The sequence below is a fragment of the Ictidomys tridecemlineatus genome, chromosome 15, assembly GCF_052094955.1.
Source record: "Ictidomys tridecemlineatus isolate mIctTri1 chromosome 15, mIctTri1.hap1, whole genome shotgun sequence".
Lineage (NCBI taxonomy): Eukaryota > Metazoa > Chordata > Mammalia > Rodentia > Sciuridae > Ictidomys > Ictidomys tridecemlineatus.
The window spans coordinates 55,405,657-55,423,550 of NC_135491.1; the positions used below are offsets into that span (position 1 = coordinate 55,405,657).

Consider the following 17,894-nt stretch of genomic DNA (forward strand, 5'->3'; position numbering starts at 1 on the left):
CCGTCTTTCATTGACAAACGTTTCCCTGGCTTTTTTTTGACACAGTGGTGCCTAAATCAGACCTGGTTCCTGACCTCCTAGAGCCCAAGCCTAGGGACGGGACACTAGACGGGTGACTGTAAGACAGTGCGATGTGTTGGGTGGGTGCGGGGGGAGGTGCCATCATGACAGTTCTGGAGAAGAGGCATTTCAGGGGGACCTGAGGGTTGAGTGCGAGTTGAGTAGGCCCCAGGGGCGGGGTGAGGGCAGAGTGTTCTGGGCAGGGAGGTGGTGGTGGGCTTGAGGCTGTGTGAGGACCAGGTGATGCTGCCCTGGGGAGCAGCCCCACGTTCCGTGTGGCCGCTGCTCACCCCGGCTTTGTGTGCAGCGTGTGGGGGGCTCATGCCTCAGGGAACGTGCCGCTCACCGTGGCGGGGGCGGGGGGAGCTCAAGAGCTGGCTCATCCACCAGCTCACACTCACTGAGCAAGCTGCATGGTCACGTAAAGAAGGCCACTGGAAATAGACCTGATGACAGGTACAGGAAATCTGGACCATTTTCCACATCAGAAAAATGGCATCAGAGAAGAGGTCAGATTAGATCTAGGTCCTTAGCCTGCAATTCATAACATGTCCTGAAGCCGCCTGCACAGGTGTGTGTGTGTGTGTGTGTGTGTGTGTGTGTGTGTGTTGCGCACACTTGTGGATATCTCTGGAGGCTGGAAGTCCCCCGGGCTAACATCCAGGGTGGGCAGTGCCGGCTCCTCAGGAGGCCCCCAGGAGGGTGTCTCCTTGCCTCTTTAGCTGCTGGAGGCCCTGACTGGAGTCAGCTGAATGGCATTATTCACAAAAGCCTGGAGAGCCCATTGCTAAACGTCTGTGGGCACAGCACTGCTGTGGCTGCTGCTGACCCGAATGGCCATGTTTCAAGAGCCTTCGGGCGCCATCTGGGGCGTGCTGAGTAAGCTCTTCCCGTGGTTATTTCATCGTCTGGGGTGTCACCGTCCCTTGCCCTGAGCTGGGGATGTGTGTTGTCATCCTAATGAACAAGAAGTGTCATGAGACCAGAATGCTGGGTCAGTGCTGGCAGCGGGGACCCCAGCCACAGCCCGGCAGGGGGCTGCTTCTCCTCTTGGGCCTGAGCAATCCTGAGCAGGTGTCACAGGCCATGTCCCCAACATCCTCCAGGGCAGAACGCTAGACTATGGCAGAGGTCAGGGCCTGGGCCCGGGTCTGTTGGAGGCTTAGCCATCGCAGGAGTCCCAGGAGCACAGAAGCTGGTCTCTGGCTTGGGTCGCACTCAGGTTCAGCCTGCCTCAGGGGCTGGTGTGACTGCCCATGTTTGAAAGGTGTCTTTGGACTGACCCCAGGATGCTGTGCCACCTGGGCACCAAGCAGTCTGTTTATTCAGGACGGTCGGGTGGAGACCATTGTCTACAGAAGACCTGGGCCCTGTGTGTGTGCACATGTAGGAAGCAGAAGGGGTGAGTCATTCCAGCCTTCATGGAGTCTCTCGACCTTCGCAGTTAGGGTCACTTGGAGCAGGGGGCGTGGCAATGCCTGGGTGGCCTGGAGAGAGCTCAGAGGGCCGCTGTGTGTGGTTTATAGCTCACTTCCTGGTCCTCGGCTCCCGTCTGAACCTTGGGAACATTCTTAACTTCAGTTTCCTCCTCTCTGCACCACGAGATGTGGACAGTCCATCTTCCCAGGGCTGCTGCTGCAAGGCCAGCCCGCGGGTCCCATCGCACACTGTCAACGTGGCTGCTACGGGTGGCAGGCCTGCTGCTGGGGGCGGCCTGAGAGCAGCCATTCGCGCCAGGTGGTCCAGCCTGCTTGGGCCAAGTTTTATTTGGGAGAATTGGTGAGAATGGCAGCCGTGGCCTCCAGCAGGCTCTGGGTGGTTACGGCATCCGTCCCCCATCCTCTGACGCCGACTTCCCACTCACAGCCGCAGTCGGGAAAGTCCAGACTGCCTTGCCGGCTCTCGGGATCAGGGTGCTGGGGATGAAGGAGGTTCTGCTTCTCGGCTCCATGCTTTACCCTAGGTCTGGCCAAGTTCAAGGCTGGCACTGCCCACCCTGACCTGTAGCTGGCACTAGGGTCCTGCCTGGTGAAGTACACAGGCCTTGACGCTGGCCCGCCTGGGTCTGAATGCACGTAGTGTGGGATTTCGGAGTCTTGGTGTTCTCCTCTGTGGAGCGGGCAGTGATGGAAGCCGCCTTTAGCTTAGGGAACTAGCAGGACGGAGAAGAGGTGGGATGGGTGCCTAGTGATCCTGGTGGGAGGGAGGCCCCTGGCAGCTCCTGCCACTGTCACCACCCTTCTCATGATTCTGAGTGAGTCTGGTGTGTACACAGGCAGCAAGGGGGAGCTCCTTGTGCCCAGCAGCCAGCATCCACCAGGGCTGTGTCTTCTTTCCAGAAAAGTCCCCCGCATGCTTCTGTTCCAGAGCAGACCACTCAGGACTCGTCTGCCCAGAGCAGGCAGGGCTCACGTGCTGGCTGTCAGGGGCCCTGAGTTGCCGCCCTCTGGTGACTGTACCTTCTCTTGTTCTCGTTGCAGGCTGCCAACAGCTACCTGCGAGACCAGTGGTTCCATTCTCTGCAGTGGAAGGTAAGTCCTGCCTCGGCTGCTCCTTCCCCAGGGCCACCCCAGAGGTGTGGAGGCAGAGGACACTTGCCATTAGGCGGCTCTGCAGAGAAGCCTGCTGAGGAGAAACCTCTGCCCTTCACTCTCTGGGGTGAGGGTCCTGTCCCCCGCAGTGCTGAGCTGTGTTCCCGCCTGGTGTGCTTGGCCCAGCGCCTTGCACTGGTGTCCCTGCTCTCAAAGGGTCCCAGAACTGCTTGCTGTTGGAGGGAAGGTGGTCCGAGGCCGGGGAGGCTGGCCCTCCAGGGCTCCAGGAGCTGTGCTGAGGAGACTTCCGGAGGCTGTGCCAAGCCGTGGAGAGAGCAACCGTGTTCTCGTGGGCTCCTCCTGCCTGTCTCTTTCTGGCCTGTGGCCTGACTGCCTGGTTGGAACTCTGCAGAGGATGGTTTGGAGTCCTCTGACACATAAAGAAAAATTCAGCTTTGGCTGGTGGCCACCTCTGCCAAGCCGGTCCTCAGGCCCCTGCAGTCCAGATTCTGCTCTGGGACTTTGGCGGTGGTGTCCCATTCAGACAAGGTGTGCAGCTCGCCCAGTGAGCATCCGTGCCTCCCTGGCTCCCACGGCGCCGCAGTGGTGGAGGATGAGCGTGGCAGGCGTGCCCGGGAGCTGTCGTCTGTCCCGAGAGGCTGGGCTCCTCACACCTCCCAGGGCTCTCCGCAGCCAGGCCAGTCTCAGAGGCTGGACACGAGTCTCCAGGGTGGGACTGTGCGGACTGAACTCCTCTGTGTGCCGGGAGCTGTGCCTGTCTCACGATGTCCATTTCACCCTCACCAGAACCTCGCGAAGTCTATGATTATTGTCCTGTCGTACGCACAGGAAGTTGAGGCTGGAGTCTGACTCCTGCAGGTTCAGGTCCCTCTTTCCCACTAGGTTCTGGGTGTAGTTGGGGTGGAAGCCCCCGGGTGGCGGCTGAGGGGGCAGGTGGCACACGTCAGCTTTTGGAACCAGCAGTGTTGCTGAATCAGCTCACACAGGGTTGACATCCCTAATGCCACACTCTGTGCCAGGGCCAATGTGCCCAGGATGGGCGGACACAGACAGGACCCCCTGGGCCTGGGAGTTAAATGCCACAGTGATCGAAAAGGAGGAATGACAACTGGGCGGCAGTGACCTGTTACATGCCATGGCCCTCCAGAGCTTTTCCTAAAAGAAGAGTCCACTTTGTGGTCAGGGACGGTAACTCCTTAGTCCAGCCTCGTCGGCTCTCTAGAGGTCTCACATGCGAGTCCTCATAAGTGGCAGCCTTGCTTGTCCTCCCCAGGTCGGGGCGGGCGGGAGGTGGACAGGCTGGGAGCACCTCGCCCAGAGGAGCTGTGAAGGGTTTGAGCGAGGGCTGCGGTGCCGTCCAGGGCTCTGCCTGGGCCTTGTTCCTTCAGCAGCGTTCATTCAGCGGCTCTGCAGGCACACCCAGAGGTCAGTGCTTGCAGGTTCTGTGAACGTTACCCGGCTGTAAGGGGGACCAAGATGGGCATAGAAAATGGAATTTCGGGAGAATTTGGCCGGAAAGCTGATTTAGAAGTTCAAGTTGGAAACACTGGTTTGTCAAGAATTTCATGTGGTGTCCAGGTGGTTGGTTAAGCTCGTCAGGAACTGGGGCTGTGGGTGTCCAGCAGTTCTTGGGAAGACCGTCTGTGCTCAGATAGGGTGGTATTTGGTTTATTGATGGTTATTAAATTTGATCAATTAAAAGAAAAACCGGGGGCGGGTAACTAGGAAAGCTAAGCCAGAGGCGTCAGAGAACAGGTAGGTGCCTGGTGGTGTGCTGGCCCTTTGCCAGGTGGTGGATATTTACTCAGTCTCACTGTGTAAGCTTGGGCTTGGTGGGGCTTTAAGCATGTGTAAGACACTGGCCGTTTTTCCCCTTCAGTAATTGCCCCCCAATGATTTAGGTATGCCACCACCAGGTGGCAGCGGCCTCTCAGAGTTGGCAACTTCATTTAATTCCTGACTCTTGGCTGCCTAGTTCTGATGAGAGTTAAGGGGGCTTACTCGCCTTCTTTTAAAATGGGAAAGGAAGAAGCATAAGTTGTTTTGGAGGGTGCTGCCTGGCCAGATGAGCCGGAAGACCTGGATTTGAATCCCGGTTCTGTAACTTACTTGTACTGATCTGGAAAGATTATAGCAAATATTTGTTTAATTGAGATGGAATTAGTAAATACCTCCAGTGTGTCAGGCCTGGCTGGGTACATTCTGGTTCATTGTTATTCAGCAGATGAGGGGATGAGGCTCAGAGAGATTGAATGACTTGCTCATATTTGCACAGCAACAAGATCTAAATTTTATTCCAGTCTGTCGGTCCATCCCACCTCCTCCTTGATCAAACTGTGTTTGACTGAGAGGCAGACTCTTCAGCCCACTCGGGACAGGACCCTCTGCTGCTGTTAAGACAACCACTCTCTCTCCCATATTTACAATATGACCAGCCAGTTTGAAGCTCTCCTTTCCTTTTTTCTTTTCCCTTTTGCTACTTAACGGGGGGGGGGGGGGGGTGTCATTAGGGATGTCTGGAACTTCCACCACCTCACTTGAGACTTTGCATTTCTGAGTACTCAGAAACCAGTGTGCGCGGGTGTGCCACAGCACAGCGCATGTACAGAAAGCTTCCTTCTGCTCCTGAAGAGCACAGCTTCTGGGACACCGTGTCCCGGGGTTTAGCTGTGGACAAGTTGTGCTGACATCTCTGGGCATTCCCCATAGGAGTGAAGTCCCCTTAGGGCCAGAATTGGGTCTTTGGGGCTTAAAAATTCTTGTTTTTTAAAAATACTCTGTGGTCCTCTGAAGCTCAACTCTGTTCACTAAAACCTTATCGTTTGGTAAAAGGAGGAAAGCAAATGAGGGAGATCTGTCCAAAAGGCCTTGTCTCTAAACAAAAATCACCAAGGGCTGGGGCTGGGGCTCAGTGGTGGAGTGCCTGGATTCAGTCCCCAGTGCAGGGCAGGGAGACAGTCATGAAGAAGGTTGAGAAATGCTGCTGTCGGTTGGCTCCCGGGATGCGGCAGAGTATGACCATGATGTCTGATGTCTGTGATGCCCTGTTGCTCGTCCCTGTTCACCGGTAGCACCGCTATTTGAAAGGCCTCACGTGGCCTCGAGAGTGCTTGCCGCCGTCCCGGCCTCTTGCCGGAGAACTTCCTCTGCTGGGCACCATGTCTGTGGATTATCCGTCTCTGAACAGGTTCGGTGGTCGCCCTTTGCAGATGAGATCTGAATGCAAAGCATACGAGGCCCTTGCAGGGTCTCTCTCCACCCCCCACCTCCCTGGGCACTGTGCTCTTCCTGCTCCTAGGAGTGTTGTTCAGGGAAGTCCAAGGAGGCCTGGAGCCCACAGGACAAAGACCAGCAAGCACCTGCCATCCCCATGCCGGTGGGTTGAATGGGGATGGGTGCTCTGGGTGGCGTGACAGTAGCTGCAGACCCCCTGGAAGCCGCTGGAGCAGAGCTCAGGTCCTCGACTCTTTCGGGAGGCTAGCCCTGTGTGGTTCTGGTGGTTGGGCCCTGGAGGCCAGTTCCCAGGGGCTTAGAAGCACAAACAACGATGCTGGGTTAATGAGGCCTCCTTTCTGACTCTGAGATGCCCCACTTTGCTCCTTCCCTGGCCCTTGGAGGCTGGGTCCATTTATATAGGGCCAGGAGGGTACAGCTGGGTTGTGCGCCAAGGCCAAGAATGGGTTCACAGAGCCCTGGGAGGAATGAACCACTCCGGTGTCCAGCATTTGGAGATGAGAGGCCCAGGCGAGCCCAGCTGTCAGGGTGGGCCTGAGTGCCCCAGACAGGCCCGCACACCAGGCTGTGAGGAGACGCTCTGGGCTGATCACGGAGCCCCAGAAGCCCAGAGACACCTGCTTCGCGCAGCTGGGACTTGTGCAGACTCCAGCCCTGCGCTCCTGATGGGTTCCAAGGCCGCTGCACAGAAGTCTTGGAATCTAAACTTGGAATCCAAGTTTTATCCCTGGGGAAGCTAGGTCACTAAGAACAACCCCAGGGGCCCAGCGCCAGAGCTGAGCCCGAGGAATAGACTGAGTGTGTGACAGAGGCTGGCCAGTTTCCCTGTCCCAGGCTGGCCAGGCCAGAGGAATGCGTTTGGCTCTGGGAAAGTCTTAGCCCATGTTTGCATCCTCTCTGGCTAGCTGCCCTGGCCACAGCTGCCTTCTCCCCAAGCAGGCTTTCCCAACCCCCTGGGGCGGCCACAGCCTCTGGTCACTGCGTCCAGGCCTTGTCCCTCCTCTGTACAGGAAAGGAAGCAGGAAAGAATGTGGGAGGCGGGTGAAAGAGAGAAAGGCCACAGTGCGGGTGCTTGTGCGTGTGTTGGCTGTGAAATGGTGACATTGCCTCACTTGCTGCATTACTGTGAGGCTCATGTTCCTGTTTATGTGGCAGGTAGAGGGGACCCTAGCAGGAGCCAGTGCCTCTTGCAGCCCCCTCCAGCCCTAGCCAGCATGTCCTGGCAGACTCGAGACCCCCAGAGCTGTGCTGGGAAGTCTATCCTCAGGAGGAGTGTCCCCCAGGTCAACAGAGCGTCCCGTTGACCAGCAATGCACATGCATCTGCTCCCTTGAGCCTCGTGACAGCTCTGCAAAGTCTTCATCTCCTGGCCAGGGCCTGAGAGTCCTAGGAGCGAGGAACATCACCAAGGATGGCGGCTCCTAGCACAGCGCTCAGAGCCCTCTGGCTTCTGCATTTCTGCCGTCAGTCCAGAGTCCAGGCTCTCCTCACCACTGAGTGGTCCGCAGGCATCAGGGTTAGCCTGGGGCTCGCTCAGGGCCCACACCAAAGGATAGCTGCTGTCAGGGTCCCTTGCAAGAGCAAAATGTGGCCATCTGGCCATGCCCTTGGGAAGCAGGACTCGCCCACACAGGGAGAGGGCCCAACTTGGGCCCGTATTCCCAGGGAACCAGGGCAGGAGGACCAAGGGCCTTGAGCTGGTGCCCTTGCTGTACCGTCCTGCCGAGGGCTGAGCTAGGGAGGCTTCTGGGAAGGGGAGAGCTGTGAGCTCAGGGCAGGACCCTCAGCAGGTCCCATCAACCCTGGCTCTAGCCCAGGCTCCCCATTCTAGGCTGCAGAGCCCTCCTGAGCCTTCTCCATCCCAGACTGATCCCTGAATCGCCCCCAGCCCTCTGCACCAAGTAGCAGGTGACGGCTCCGACCGCTGTGCTGAGCACCTGCCCCACCTCAACACTGACCTCACCCCCTCAGGTTCTCTGCATCCCAGGAAGGGCCTGCTCCTCCGGCTTTCCCAAGGTTACAGATGGGGAAACCGAGGCCCAGAGTCACACCACTTTCTCAAGGGCACAGGGCTGGGCTGTAAACCTGGGACATCTGCAGCAGGAGCTGGCATGAGGCACAGTGCCCCGCGCGCGCGCACACACACACACACACACACACACACACACACAGCTCTGTCCCTCCACAGACCCCTGTGCTGTGCCCTGGCCTTTTAATCTCCGGAGGCCTTGCCTGGGAGCTTTGCATTTCCCGCTTGTCTCATGGACGTCATGGGGGATGATGCTAATTAACCTTTGCCTTGCAAATCCCCGCTGGGTGCTGGGAGCCTGCGTGGTGCCGGCCAGTGCCTTCCCCAGCCTCTCCTGTCTGTGCAGCCTGCAGACCCTGCCTCCTGGCCCTGGAGGGTGAAGCACAGGACTGACCCACCTCCTGCCTTTCCCAAGCCCTGCATCACGCATGCCCAGAGGCTGGAGTCCCGGCTCTGTGTGCTCTGCCCACTCCGCCCAGGCTTCTCTGCATGCCTGCTGCTGGGACATCCCTTTGTGTTGACCTAGCAGCCACCTCAGAGCTGCCTTCCCCTCTCGGCCCCCTTTGCCATCCTATCTTTCTCTAATTCTTTTTTTTCTTTCTTTCTTTTTTTTTTTTTTTAATGCTGGGGAAGGAACCCAGGCCTCCCACACGCTAGGCGGGCTCCACCACTGAGAAACCCCAGCCCTCTCTACCTTTTTAGAGCCGCACAGGGACAGCGGCCCCTCTGCGCCAGCCAGGGCTCACCCCTACGCCTTTCCTGGTGCTGCGCGTCTTCACGCAGATGTTTCCTGCGCGTAGGGTGTGAGGTACAGGCTCCCCGGCTGTGGGTCTGTGCCGCTCCCTCTGAGACGGCGTGGTTGCAGCTCTCCTATACCAGCTAAGCCTTCACTTCCCTTAAATCCTTTAGAGCAGTTTCCAGAACACAGGTTACTAGGAAGGGGTCAGGGGCTGGCAGTGGTGGTGGGTGGCTCTCATCACTTATTGCCAGTTTGCTCCCAGAACAACATTGTGTCCATTGCTGAATGTGAAGGCTGCAGGCCGAGGGGCCCAGGTCCAAAGTTCAGTAGGTTCTCAGGAAGGTGGCGGGGGTCAGTAGCCATGGAGATTCTAGAACCACGCCTGCCTCATGCTCAGCAGTCAGTGAAGGCTGCTGCTTATTCTTCATGGATAAACAAGACCCCAGAAGATAGGGCTCCCGGAGCAGGCGGGTGCTGTGTGGCACACATGGCCCAGCCCCCAGCGAGCCCCCAGCAGGCATCACCAGTCCACTTTCCCAGAGGCAGAGCTCTGCCCACAGAGCCCTGCTGCCCAGCTCCATGGCCGAGGGAGTGAAAGTGCCCAGACCCTGTGGCAGCCTGTGCCCTGCGGATTCCAGGCTATTGCCGAGGCTCTGCCTATGTCTCTGGGGCTTGCCCCAGGGCCTTTGCAGGGCTTGCAGCCAGACCCTCTGAGTCTGAGTGTCTTCTGATGGGACAGGCAGGTACTACCCCAGTATCCTGCAGTCCGAGAAGGAAGAAGCAGGAGCAAGGCAAGGTGGGCAGGAGGTGGACTCCACTGCTTAAGGGCCCAGCCTCATGCCTGCTCAGCCAGGTTGAAACACAGGAATTCCATCCAGATTAATTTCTGGTCCTCAGTCAAAGAGGTCTTAGTGACCCCTTAAGAGGGATCAGAGGGATTCCGAGGAGCACTGTGAAAGGAGGGCTCTCCCTACCCAGCAGCCCCCCCCCAGAGGTGGCTGAGCAAAGGCCTACTGAGCTGGGGGCACCCAGCCCTGGGGCGTCCCCCTGCACCTGTGCTCAGTGGGGCCCAAGGCTGACTCTCCTGGGAGAGTCCACCGTCTCCAGCGTCTCCCAGCCACAGCATAGGCCGCGCTTAGTGGGTCACAGGGGACCCTGTAACCAACAACAAGGGGAGCTTCTGGGATTGAAACCAACAAGTGGCAGAGGGCTGGGCAGCCTTGGGGACGAGAGCCAAAACTCCCACCGGCTTTCTTTACAGTAGAGGAAAAGAACAGCTACTAGGTGCCCGCCACTGCCAGTCACGGGGCGGGGGGCTTCTGTGTAGTGTATCTCAGGAAACCCCATCTGACAGAAGGAGCTGAGGGAAGGGGGGCTGGTCCCCAGGCACACAGCTGGCAATGGGCAGAGCTGAGATGCAGCCCAGGGTGGTGGCCTCCAGGCTAGCCTCGTGCCTGGCCAGGGCAGCTGGGGTGGGGGCAAGGTTCCTGCTTCCCCACCAGGACTCTCTTCAGAACAGACTGTCCTGTCTGTTTTGTGATAAACCTCCCCTGCAGCACAGCACGAGGGGAAAGCACACAGATCATGAGAGCAGCACTCAGGGAACTCCCCGGTCTCCCCGGCCTCCCCGGCCTCCCCAGCCTCCCCACCAGGGCTGCTGCTGCTTGGACTCCAGCAGCACGGGTTAGTTCTGCATGCTTGGACTTTATCTGAATGGAATCTGCAACCTGAACTACTGTGACCTGGCATCTAGGCTGAAAGTCAGGTTTATCAGCTGCCCTGCTGCGTGCTGCGGTTGTCTCGTCCTTGTGTTGCTGGGTCGCACTCTTGACTTGTTTGTTCTGTCGTGGACATATACGTCCGGTTTGGGGCTGTCACAGGTGGAACCGTGTAAACATCCTGGTGTGTGTGTCCACATGCCTGTTGAGCGTGTGCTGGGAATTAAGTCATCAGGCTGCAGGGCAGACTTACAGTCACCTTCAGTCAACGCTGGCCAGCAGTGTTCTGGCGTGTCGTACCTCCGCTCCTTCTTAGGGGTAGGAGAGCCCTTAGTCGGGACGTTTAAAAAGTCTATCTACTAGGGTATTTTATTTATTTATTTAGGTACTGGGGGTTGAACCCAGTGGCACTTTGACTTAAGTGTTTTTTTTAAATACTAAGGAGATCAAAGAAAATAGTAAAAACATTCCCACTGTCCGTAACCCTTCCCAACAGCTAGGATTTTTCAAAATCAGGTTGCAGTTTAGATATAACAAAGTGCATGTGTCCTGTCGGTCAAGCTCAGGTTCACCATCACCCAATTTTCCATCACCCCAGGAAACCACCCCAGCCAGCCCCTCAATCTGTGGGGGCCATGTTCTAAGACCCTCAGCGGATGCCTGAATCCTCAGCTGGTTCAGAGCCCTAAAGATAGCGTTCTCCTCTGTGTGGCCTGCAGCGTTGCCGCAGGTGCCAGAGTGTGTGCTTCCATGCTCCGGGCCCTGTGCCCCGACACCTCCTTCACATCACGACTCCTGTGCTTTGGGGCCACTATTAAGTCAAGCAAGGTTGCTTGAATGCCAGCACTGCAATATGGGATGCTGCAAGGTTGACCTGGTAACCGAGAGGCTACTATGGGACTGATAGTGTATACAGGGTGGACACACTGCATCCCAGCCAGGTGGAGTGGGCCGCCACAAGTTTCATCACACTCTTCCACTCTTTATCTAAAACTCATAAGTGGTGTATTTCTGGAATTTTCCATTTCATATTTTCACACTGTGGTTGGCCCTGGGTAAGTGAAATTATGGGAGGGAGGAGTGTTGTCCTCTGTTGAGACAAGCTTTCAGCTAGATGGGGCTTAGATCTCTCAGTAAATGCTACTGACCACGCGAGGAAACTGAGTTTCTGAAAGCACCTGGGGAGAGTATTAGCTGAATGACCCCCCTGAGGAGGCAGGATCAAGTCACTGTCTTCCTGGGGTCACCTGTGGCAGTGCCAATAGCTTCTGCTCAGTGACTTCAGTGACTTGATCCTGCCTCCTCAGGGGGGTCAAATAGCTCTTTGCACCCCAAATTAAGATGGGAGCAGGGGCCTTGTTAGTCACTAATCTGAGGTAGCATTTTCTGAGCACCCCCCCCAAAGAAAAATGCAGAGACCATCCCAGAGGCCACGCTGGCTCTGGCTCCACGCCCAGGGGAACAGCCCAGGTGCGAGGCCTGGCCCAAAACCACGGGGCAGAGCTCTGCTCCCTCTAGGCCTGAGAGAAGGAGCTCTATCCCAGTCACTGAGCAGAGGCTATTGGCACTGCCACAGGTGACCCCAGGAAGCCAGCATGTGGGAGTCAGCTCAGGCAGCAGGACTGCCAGGTCCTCATCTTTACGTCTTGAATGGACGTCCTGCCTCTGCCAGCCCACTGGAGGTGGCTTGCTAAGGCACACAGATGTGGAAATTGATGGGAAGTTGTTTGGAGGGTTCCCGCAGGTGATGAGAAAGCAGGCCAGGTGCACAGACAGAACAAAATGAGGACCTCAGACTCTGCTCTGTGGACCTGTTTGATTATCAGGACCACGAGAAAGGCGCAAGGCCATGCTGACGGTGCCGACCCGGGCGCGACTGCCTGCACCACCTGTTCTCCCCGGCGGGGTCTGGAGTGCAGCCCTGCCCCACCACGCTTCAGCAGCACGGTGGTTGCAGGAGGGGACTGTGGACTGTGGCTGCTCGCCTCGCATGTGTTTACCATAAGCTGTGGTGTCGCAGTGTAGTGTGGATTCAGGGGAGGGGAGGGGAGGGGAGGCGACGGGAGTCAAGAGCCAACAGGGATGTTACAACCTAAATTCGTGTGCCGGTTTGTGTGTGTGCGCGCTCACATGTGTGTACATATGTGTGGAAGAGAATGCATGAAATGAGGTCACCCAGAGACAGAAGGCAGGTGTCATCTGGCAGGGGCCGCTCTGCTTTCTGTCCTCATTGTTCTATACAATCCTGATTTTTCAAAGAATGCATATTATTTTAAAAATCAGATAATACACTACTAAAAAGTACAAATACTAAGGACTAGCCACTGTGAGGACTCTGTTCCCGGGGTTCCTTCCTCTTTTCTCTTTAATTGGAAGTGCAGCGCCTGGCTGGGGCTTCTTGCAGTGGCTGGAATCTCTGCTGTGGAGCAAGCCCAGCCCCTGCCCAGACCCCTCCCCAGCCACCTCTGCAGAGAAGCCAGCTGTGCTGGACGGCTGTGGGCCTCCCTGGCTGTGCGTGTGGGCCAATCCCTTGTGGGCGGGCAGGCCTGACTCTGGGTGATGGTGGAGGTGGGTCCAGGTGGATCTGGGTGTCCCCGCTCTCTAACTGCTGTGTGGCGCACTGTGACCACAGTCTGTCACTCAGCTTTTGCACTTACCTACTGAACTCAGTAGTTACTGTCAAGCCTGGAATGTTACATTTAATCCTCTCAACAGCTCCAAGAGGCAAGTGACACTAAAGTCCTCATTTTATAAATGATTAAAGTAAGCGTCAGAGAGGTGACATGGTTTGTCGAAGGCTGCACAACTTTTAAGTAGGAGGAAAGAAATCCAAATGTGGGTCCGCCCCACTCTCAGTTCATTATAATGCACACTCCTGGGTCTTTGGTTCCCAGGAGTTTCCTCGCTGGGAAGGGGGAAGTCCAAAAATCTTAAGAGTAATCATGGGGCTGAGGCTGGAGCTCAGTGTCAGTAGCACGTGTGAGGCCCTGGGTTCCATCCTCAGCACCACATAAAAATAAACAAATAAAATAAAGGCATTCTGTCCATCTACAACTACAACAAAATTTTTTTAAAAATCATAAGAATAATCAGAGCTGAGGGTGTGAGGTGTTGGGGTGTGCTGAGCATGGGCTTGGGGACCTGCAAGGCTCCCTAGAGTTCTTCAGCCAGAGGGGGAAGCTTGGCAGCCCTCTGTGCACTGCTGATGGAATTTGCTGTAGCTTTGCTAGAGGCAGAGGCCAGAGGATCCAGGAGGCTGGAGATTCCCTGCTGGGGTGAGGTCCCGGGCTGCTAACATCTGCTCCCATCCAAAGCTCTAGGACACGACCCTGCCCACCTTCCGGCTCTGGTGGCTCTAGGTGTTCTTTTGTGGCTTGGTCCATTTAGGCTGCTGTGGCAAAATCAGAAGCTGGCCGGCTTACAGGCAGCAACCTTTATTTCTCCAGTTCCGGGGGCTAAAATCCCGGGATCAAGGCAGATTCCGTGCCTGGTGAGGGCCTGCTTCCTGGTTCCTATGACCATCTTTCCGCTGTGCTCACGTGGTGGGAGGGCGACACGGCTCTGGAGTCCCTCTGGTAAGGGCACTGATCCCATTCTTGAGGCTCCGGCTCCTAATATTCTTACACTGGGTCACCTTCCTCCTCTTCTGTTTTTGGCACTGGGGATTGGACCCAGGGGCACTTAACCACCGAGTCACATCCCCAGCCCTTTTTTGTATTTTATTTTGAGACAGGGTCTCACTAAATTGCTGAGGCTTGCTTTGAAGTCTCATCCTCCTGCCTCAGCCTCCCGAGTGCTGGGATTACAGGGGTGGTGGCCCTCCTTTTCTTTCTAATGTTGAGGACCCCACTGAGGACCCACTTGGCGCAGGCAAGCTCTCCTGCCCCAGGTCAGCCTCCTGGAAGGGGGAGGCACCTTCTACCCACAGGTTCTGCCACCTACTGAAGCTCAGGGGACCCAGGTGCAGGGCTGGGCAGGGTGGCCGCATCCAGCTCTTGGACTCTGGGAAACGCCTCTGGTGGGCGTGCACGGAGTGCGCTCTGAGGGCCACGCTGTGCATGCTATTGTGCCAGCGCCTGGCAGGTTTGCAGGGTCAACACGTCCCCTGGGGTTAAGGCTACTTGAAGGCAGGAGAGCCCTTCCAGAGCACCAGGGGTGTCAGGCTGGACTTAGGCATGCAGCCCAGGACCCTAAGGCAGGCCTCAACTGGCTCCTTTCCCCCTCTTCCCTTTGTAAAATGGGGGTCTCCCCTGCTGACCGTGGTACCAGGGATTGAACCCAGGGGTGCTAAATTACTGATCCACCTCCCAGCCTTTTTTACATTTTATTTCCAGACAGGGTCCCTAAGTTGCTTATGGGCCTCACTAAGTGGCTGAGCTGGCTTAGGACTTTCGATCCTCCTGCCTCAGCCTCCCGAGAGGCTGGGATTACAGGGTGGGCCATCACGCCTGGCTAGCCATCTGGAGATTCTAAACATGCTTTAGTCTGTTGTATTAAAATAAACATAGTGTGATTTATCACTTTAACCATCTTTAAGTGTACAGTTCTTAAGCACTGTCACATTTTTGTGCTCTCATCACCACAATCCATTTCCAAAACTTTCTTACCTTCCCACAATGAAGCTCTGACCTACGAAAAGACAGTTCCCATTCCCTCTCCCCCAGCCCTTGGCAGCTGCCCTTCTCTCTGTCCCCGAGAGGCTGACTGCTGCAATCACCTTACATGAATGGACCTGTACAGGAGCTGTCCTGGTGTGACCAGCTCAGCTCACTTAGCAAGGCTCATTCATGCCAGTGCTTCCTTCCTTTTTAAGGCTGAATAATACTCCATTGTCTGTTGGCACCACGGTGGTGTATCATGCAGTGTGGGTGGACGTGAGTTGCTTCCCTCTGGCTGTTTGAGTTGTGCACAGATGGACTTGTGAGTATACCAGTGCCCAAAAAAGCACTGATGCCTGGGTCGCACCCATCCACAGCACCCGCCTGATAGGCTTGGCCTGCGATTGGACTGTACTGTTGAGATTTGGTAACCCCCGGGGGCTGCAGTGTGTTCAGGGTGGAAACGCTGGTGGGCTTGTTTGGGCATGAGCTCAACTGGTCTGTGGGCAGCTTGAGTTGTCGGCTGGTGTGCAGGTGGCTGCTGGTGACAGAGAAGCTCTGAGCTGGGGTCCTCCCCCACCATTCTTTGCCAAGGCCCCTGCGTCATCCTCTAGCTGACGTCCGTGCCCAGGTTCTCCTGGAAGTTCTTCCTGCAGGCTCCTGGGACCCCAGGCGGCTCCTTCTGACATCACTGCTGATGCAGGTGCCCAGGTGTGCAGGCCTCCTGGCTCCGCCTCCCGGAGACAGCGAGGACCAGGGCTTATGCAATCGGGTGACGGGTTGGGCCGGTGTTCAGGCGAATGTCAGTGTTTCTACCCACTGAGGGAGCAGAAAGGGACAGGGCATCAGGTTGCCACCAGGAAAGTAAAACCCAACAGTCTAAACCGAGGCTAAGCCGGGAACTGAGGCCTTCTCACCCGGAGACCCACGGGCCCCCCTGCCCGCTCCGTCACTTGAACAGCTGCAGCAGAGCCCTGAGAAGCCAGCCTCCTGGGTCAGCCCTTGTTTGCTACCAGCCAGCTGGGGGGGTTTCCAGTGGCTGCCAGGACAGATTACCATAAACTGGGGGCCTTCAAACAGAAATCTGTTCTCTTCCAGTTCTGGGGCCAGAAGTGCAAAATCAGGGTTTGGGCAGGGCTCCACTCCCTCCGGCTCCAGGGGGCTCTTTGCCCTGCCTACAGCTTCTGGGGGCTGTGCATCCCGACACTCCTGGGTCTGCACATGTGGTGCTCCAGTCTCTGCCTGTCTTCACGTGGCCTTCTCTTCTGAGTGTGCCCAAGAGTGCATGTGTGAATGTGTCTCCACGTGGCCTTTTTATAAGGACACCAGGCAGATTTAAGGCCCACCCTCATCCAGTATGACCTCCTCTTTACAAAGATGACCACAGTCAGATCCAGTGGGTAGGACTCAGACTATCTTTTGGGGAGGCCCAGCAGAATCCACAACAACAGCTGCATGACCCTGGGAAAGGTCACGATCCCTCCTCATCACGGTCTGCTCTGCATCATGAGGCAGGATAGGCGTGTGCACCCCACCGAGGCGTGTGGATTAGCACTCACCACGTAGAGGGCTCAGGAGCATCAGTCTTCCCAGCAGGCTCCATAGTGGACTGCCAGGGCCCGCTCCGACCCAGGGAGTCGGAGTCCGATTCCCACGCAGGGGAAGTGGGTTAAAGGATTTGTCCCAGGCTGCTACAGTCTAAGCACTGAACACTTGTTAGCTGTTATTCTGATGATTGTCCTCCTCCCTGCCGACCCTACCTTTTACAAAAACCAGGCGCACCTGCTGTGCACCCAAGTAGCTCCAGTTATCAGGCCACACATTGAAGAAACAGCTGAGACATCATCCTGCCTCACGGAGCTCATGTTCAGTGGGAAAAACGGCCACATTCGATTTCTGCTGCATTCAGACAGCATCCATGGTGGCCAGACTGCCCAGGTGCAGCAGACCCTGAGGTGCAGATAGGATGTGGTGCCCAGCTGGGAGCCTGACACCCAAGCCAGGTCATCTCCTCCTCCCCAGGCAGACTTATGGTTACCTAGGTAACCAGAGATGCCCAGAACCTGCTGTTTCTGTGACAGTGGTAATGGCTGCAGTGAGGCTGCCTCTGGTGGGCTCTTCCGGGGCTCTTGCAGGTCTCCCCAGGAGCCTGTGTTTCCAGGTACGTGTCAGCTGGGCACCCAGCAGCAGCCAGGCTGCACCTGCCCCTGGGCAGCCAAGGAGGCAAGCTGAGTATGTTGGGGGGATGATAGGAAGTGGTAGCATGGGCAGGGCACAGGAGGCACCCACGTGCACCCCTCTTGATGGTACCCAGGATGCAAAGCTAGACTGTGTGACTAACCTCGGCCTCGGCTTTCTCGGCTGTGAAGTGGGGCTGTGTACGCCACGCGGGGTTAGAAAAGTTAATGCACCTGAAGCACTGAGCGCTGGCCTGGCCTTGAGGGTCCTCCAGAAAGCAGAGCCCCTGCGCCCTGGTACCACTTGCACTGCAGTTGCTCCTTGCTGAGCAGTGGCCATCGTCACTGTAATTAGTAGATTGCTAGAGTGATGGGACCATGCCTTGCCCTGCAACCAGATGGGCAGTGCACAGGCCTGGTTGTTCCCCTGCTCCCTGCCCTCCATGCATTCAATGCCCTTTTACCATCCTGAGCCCACAGCTCCTGGAAGGTGGTTGTTATCAGTCCCTCTGTCAGTTATTGGACCAACAGGCGACAATTGAGTATCTGTCCTGGCTAAACTGTGGTCCTCTGAAAGACCATTAAACCGTGCACTGCCCTGTGGCCTGTGCAGGCAGTCCTGGTGCAGCTGAGGTCCCAGAGCAGGGTGTAGACCTCCTGTCGTCAGCTAAAGGCAGTGGCAGTGTGTACGGCAGAAAAAACCAGGTGCCCGTCCTCAGGGGCCGACAGTGGTGTGTCCACGGAGGAGCGACACAAGTCCTGACACCTGCAGCGGTGTGTACAAACG

General features: G+C 56.7%; 1 protein-coding gene across 1 annotated transcript in view; it reads left to right on the plus strand.

The window, feature by feature from the left end:
- Positions 1-17,894, plus strand: part of Cmip (c-Maf inducing protein) — a 193,477-nt gene that overhangs the window by 124,620 nt on the left and 50,963 nt on the right. The window contains exon 3 of the mRNA XM_078032727.1: positions 2,541-2,591. Coding sequence (XP_077888853.1) covers positions 2,541-2,591 — 51 coding nt within the window. The remainder of the gene's footprint in view (positions 1-2,540; positions 2,592-17,894) is intronic.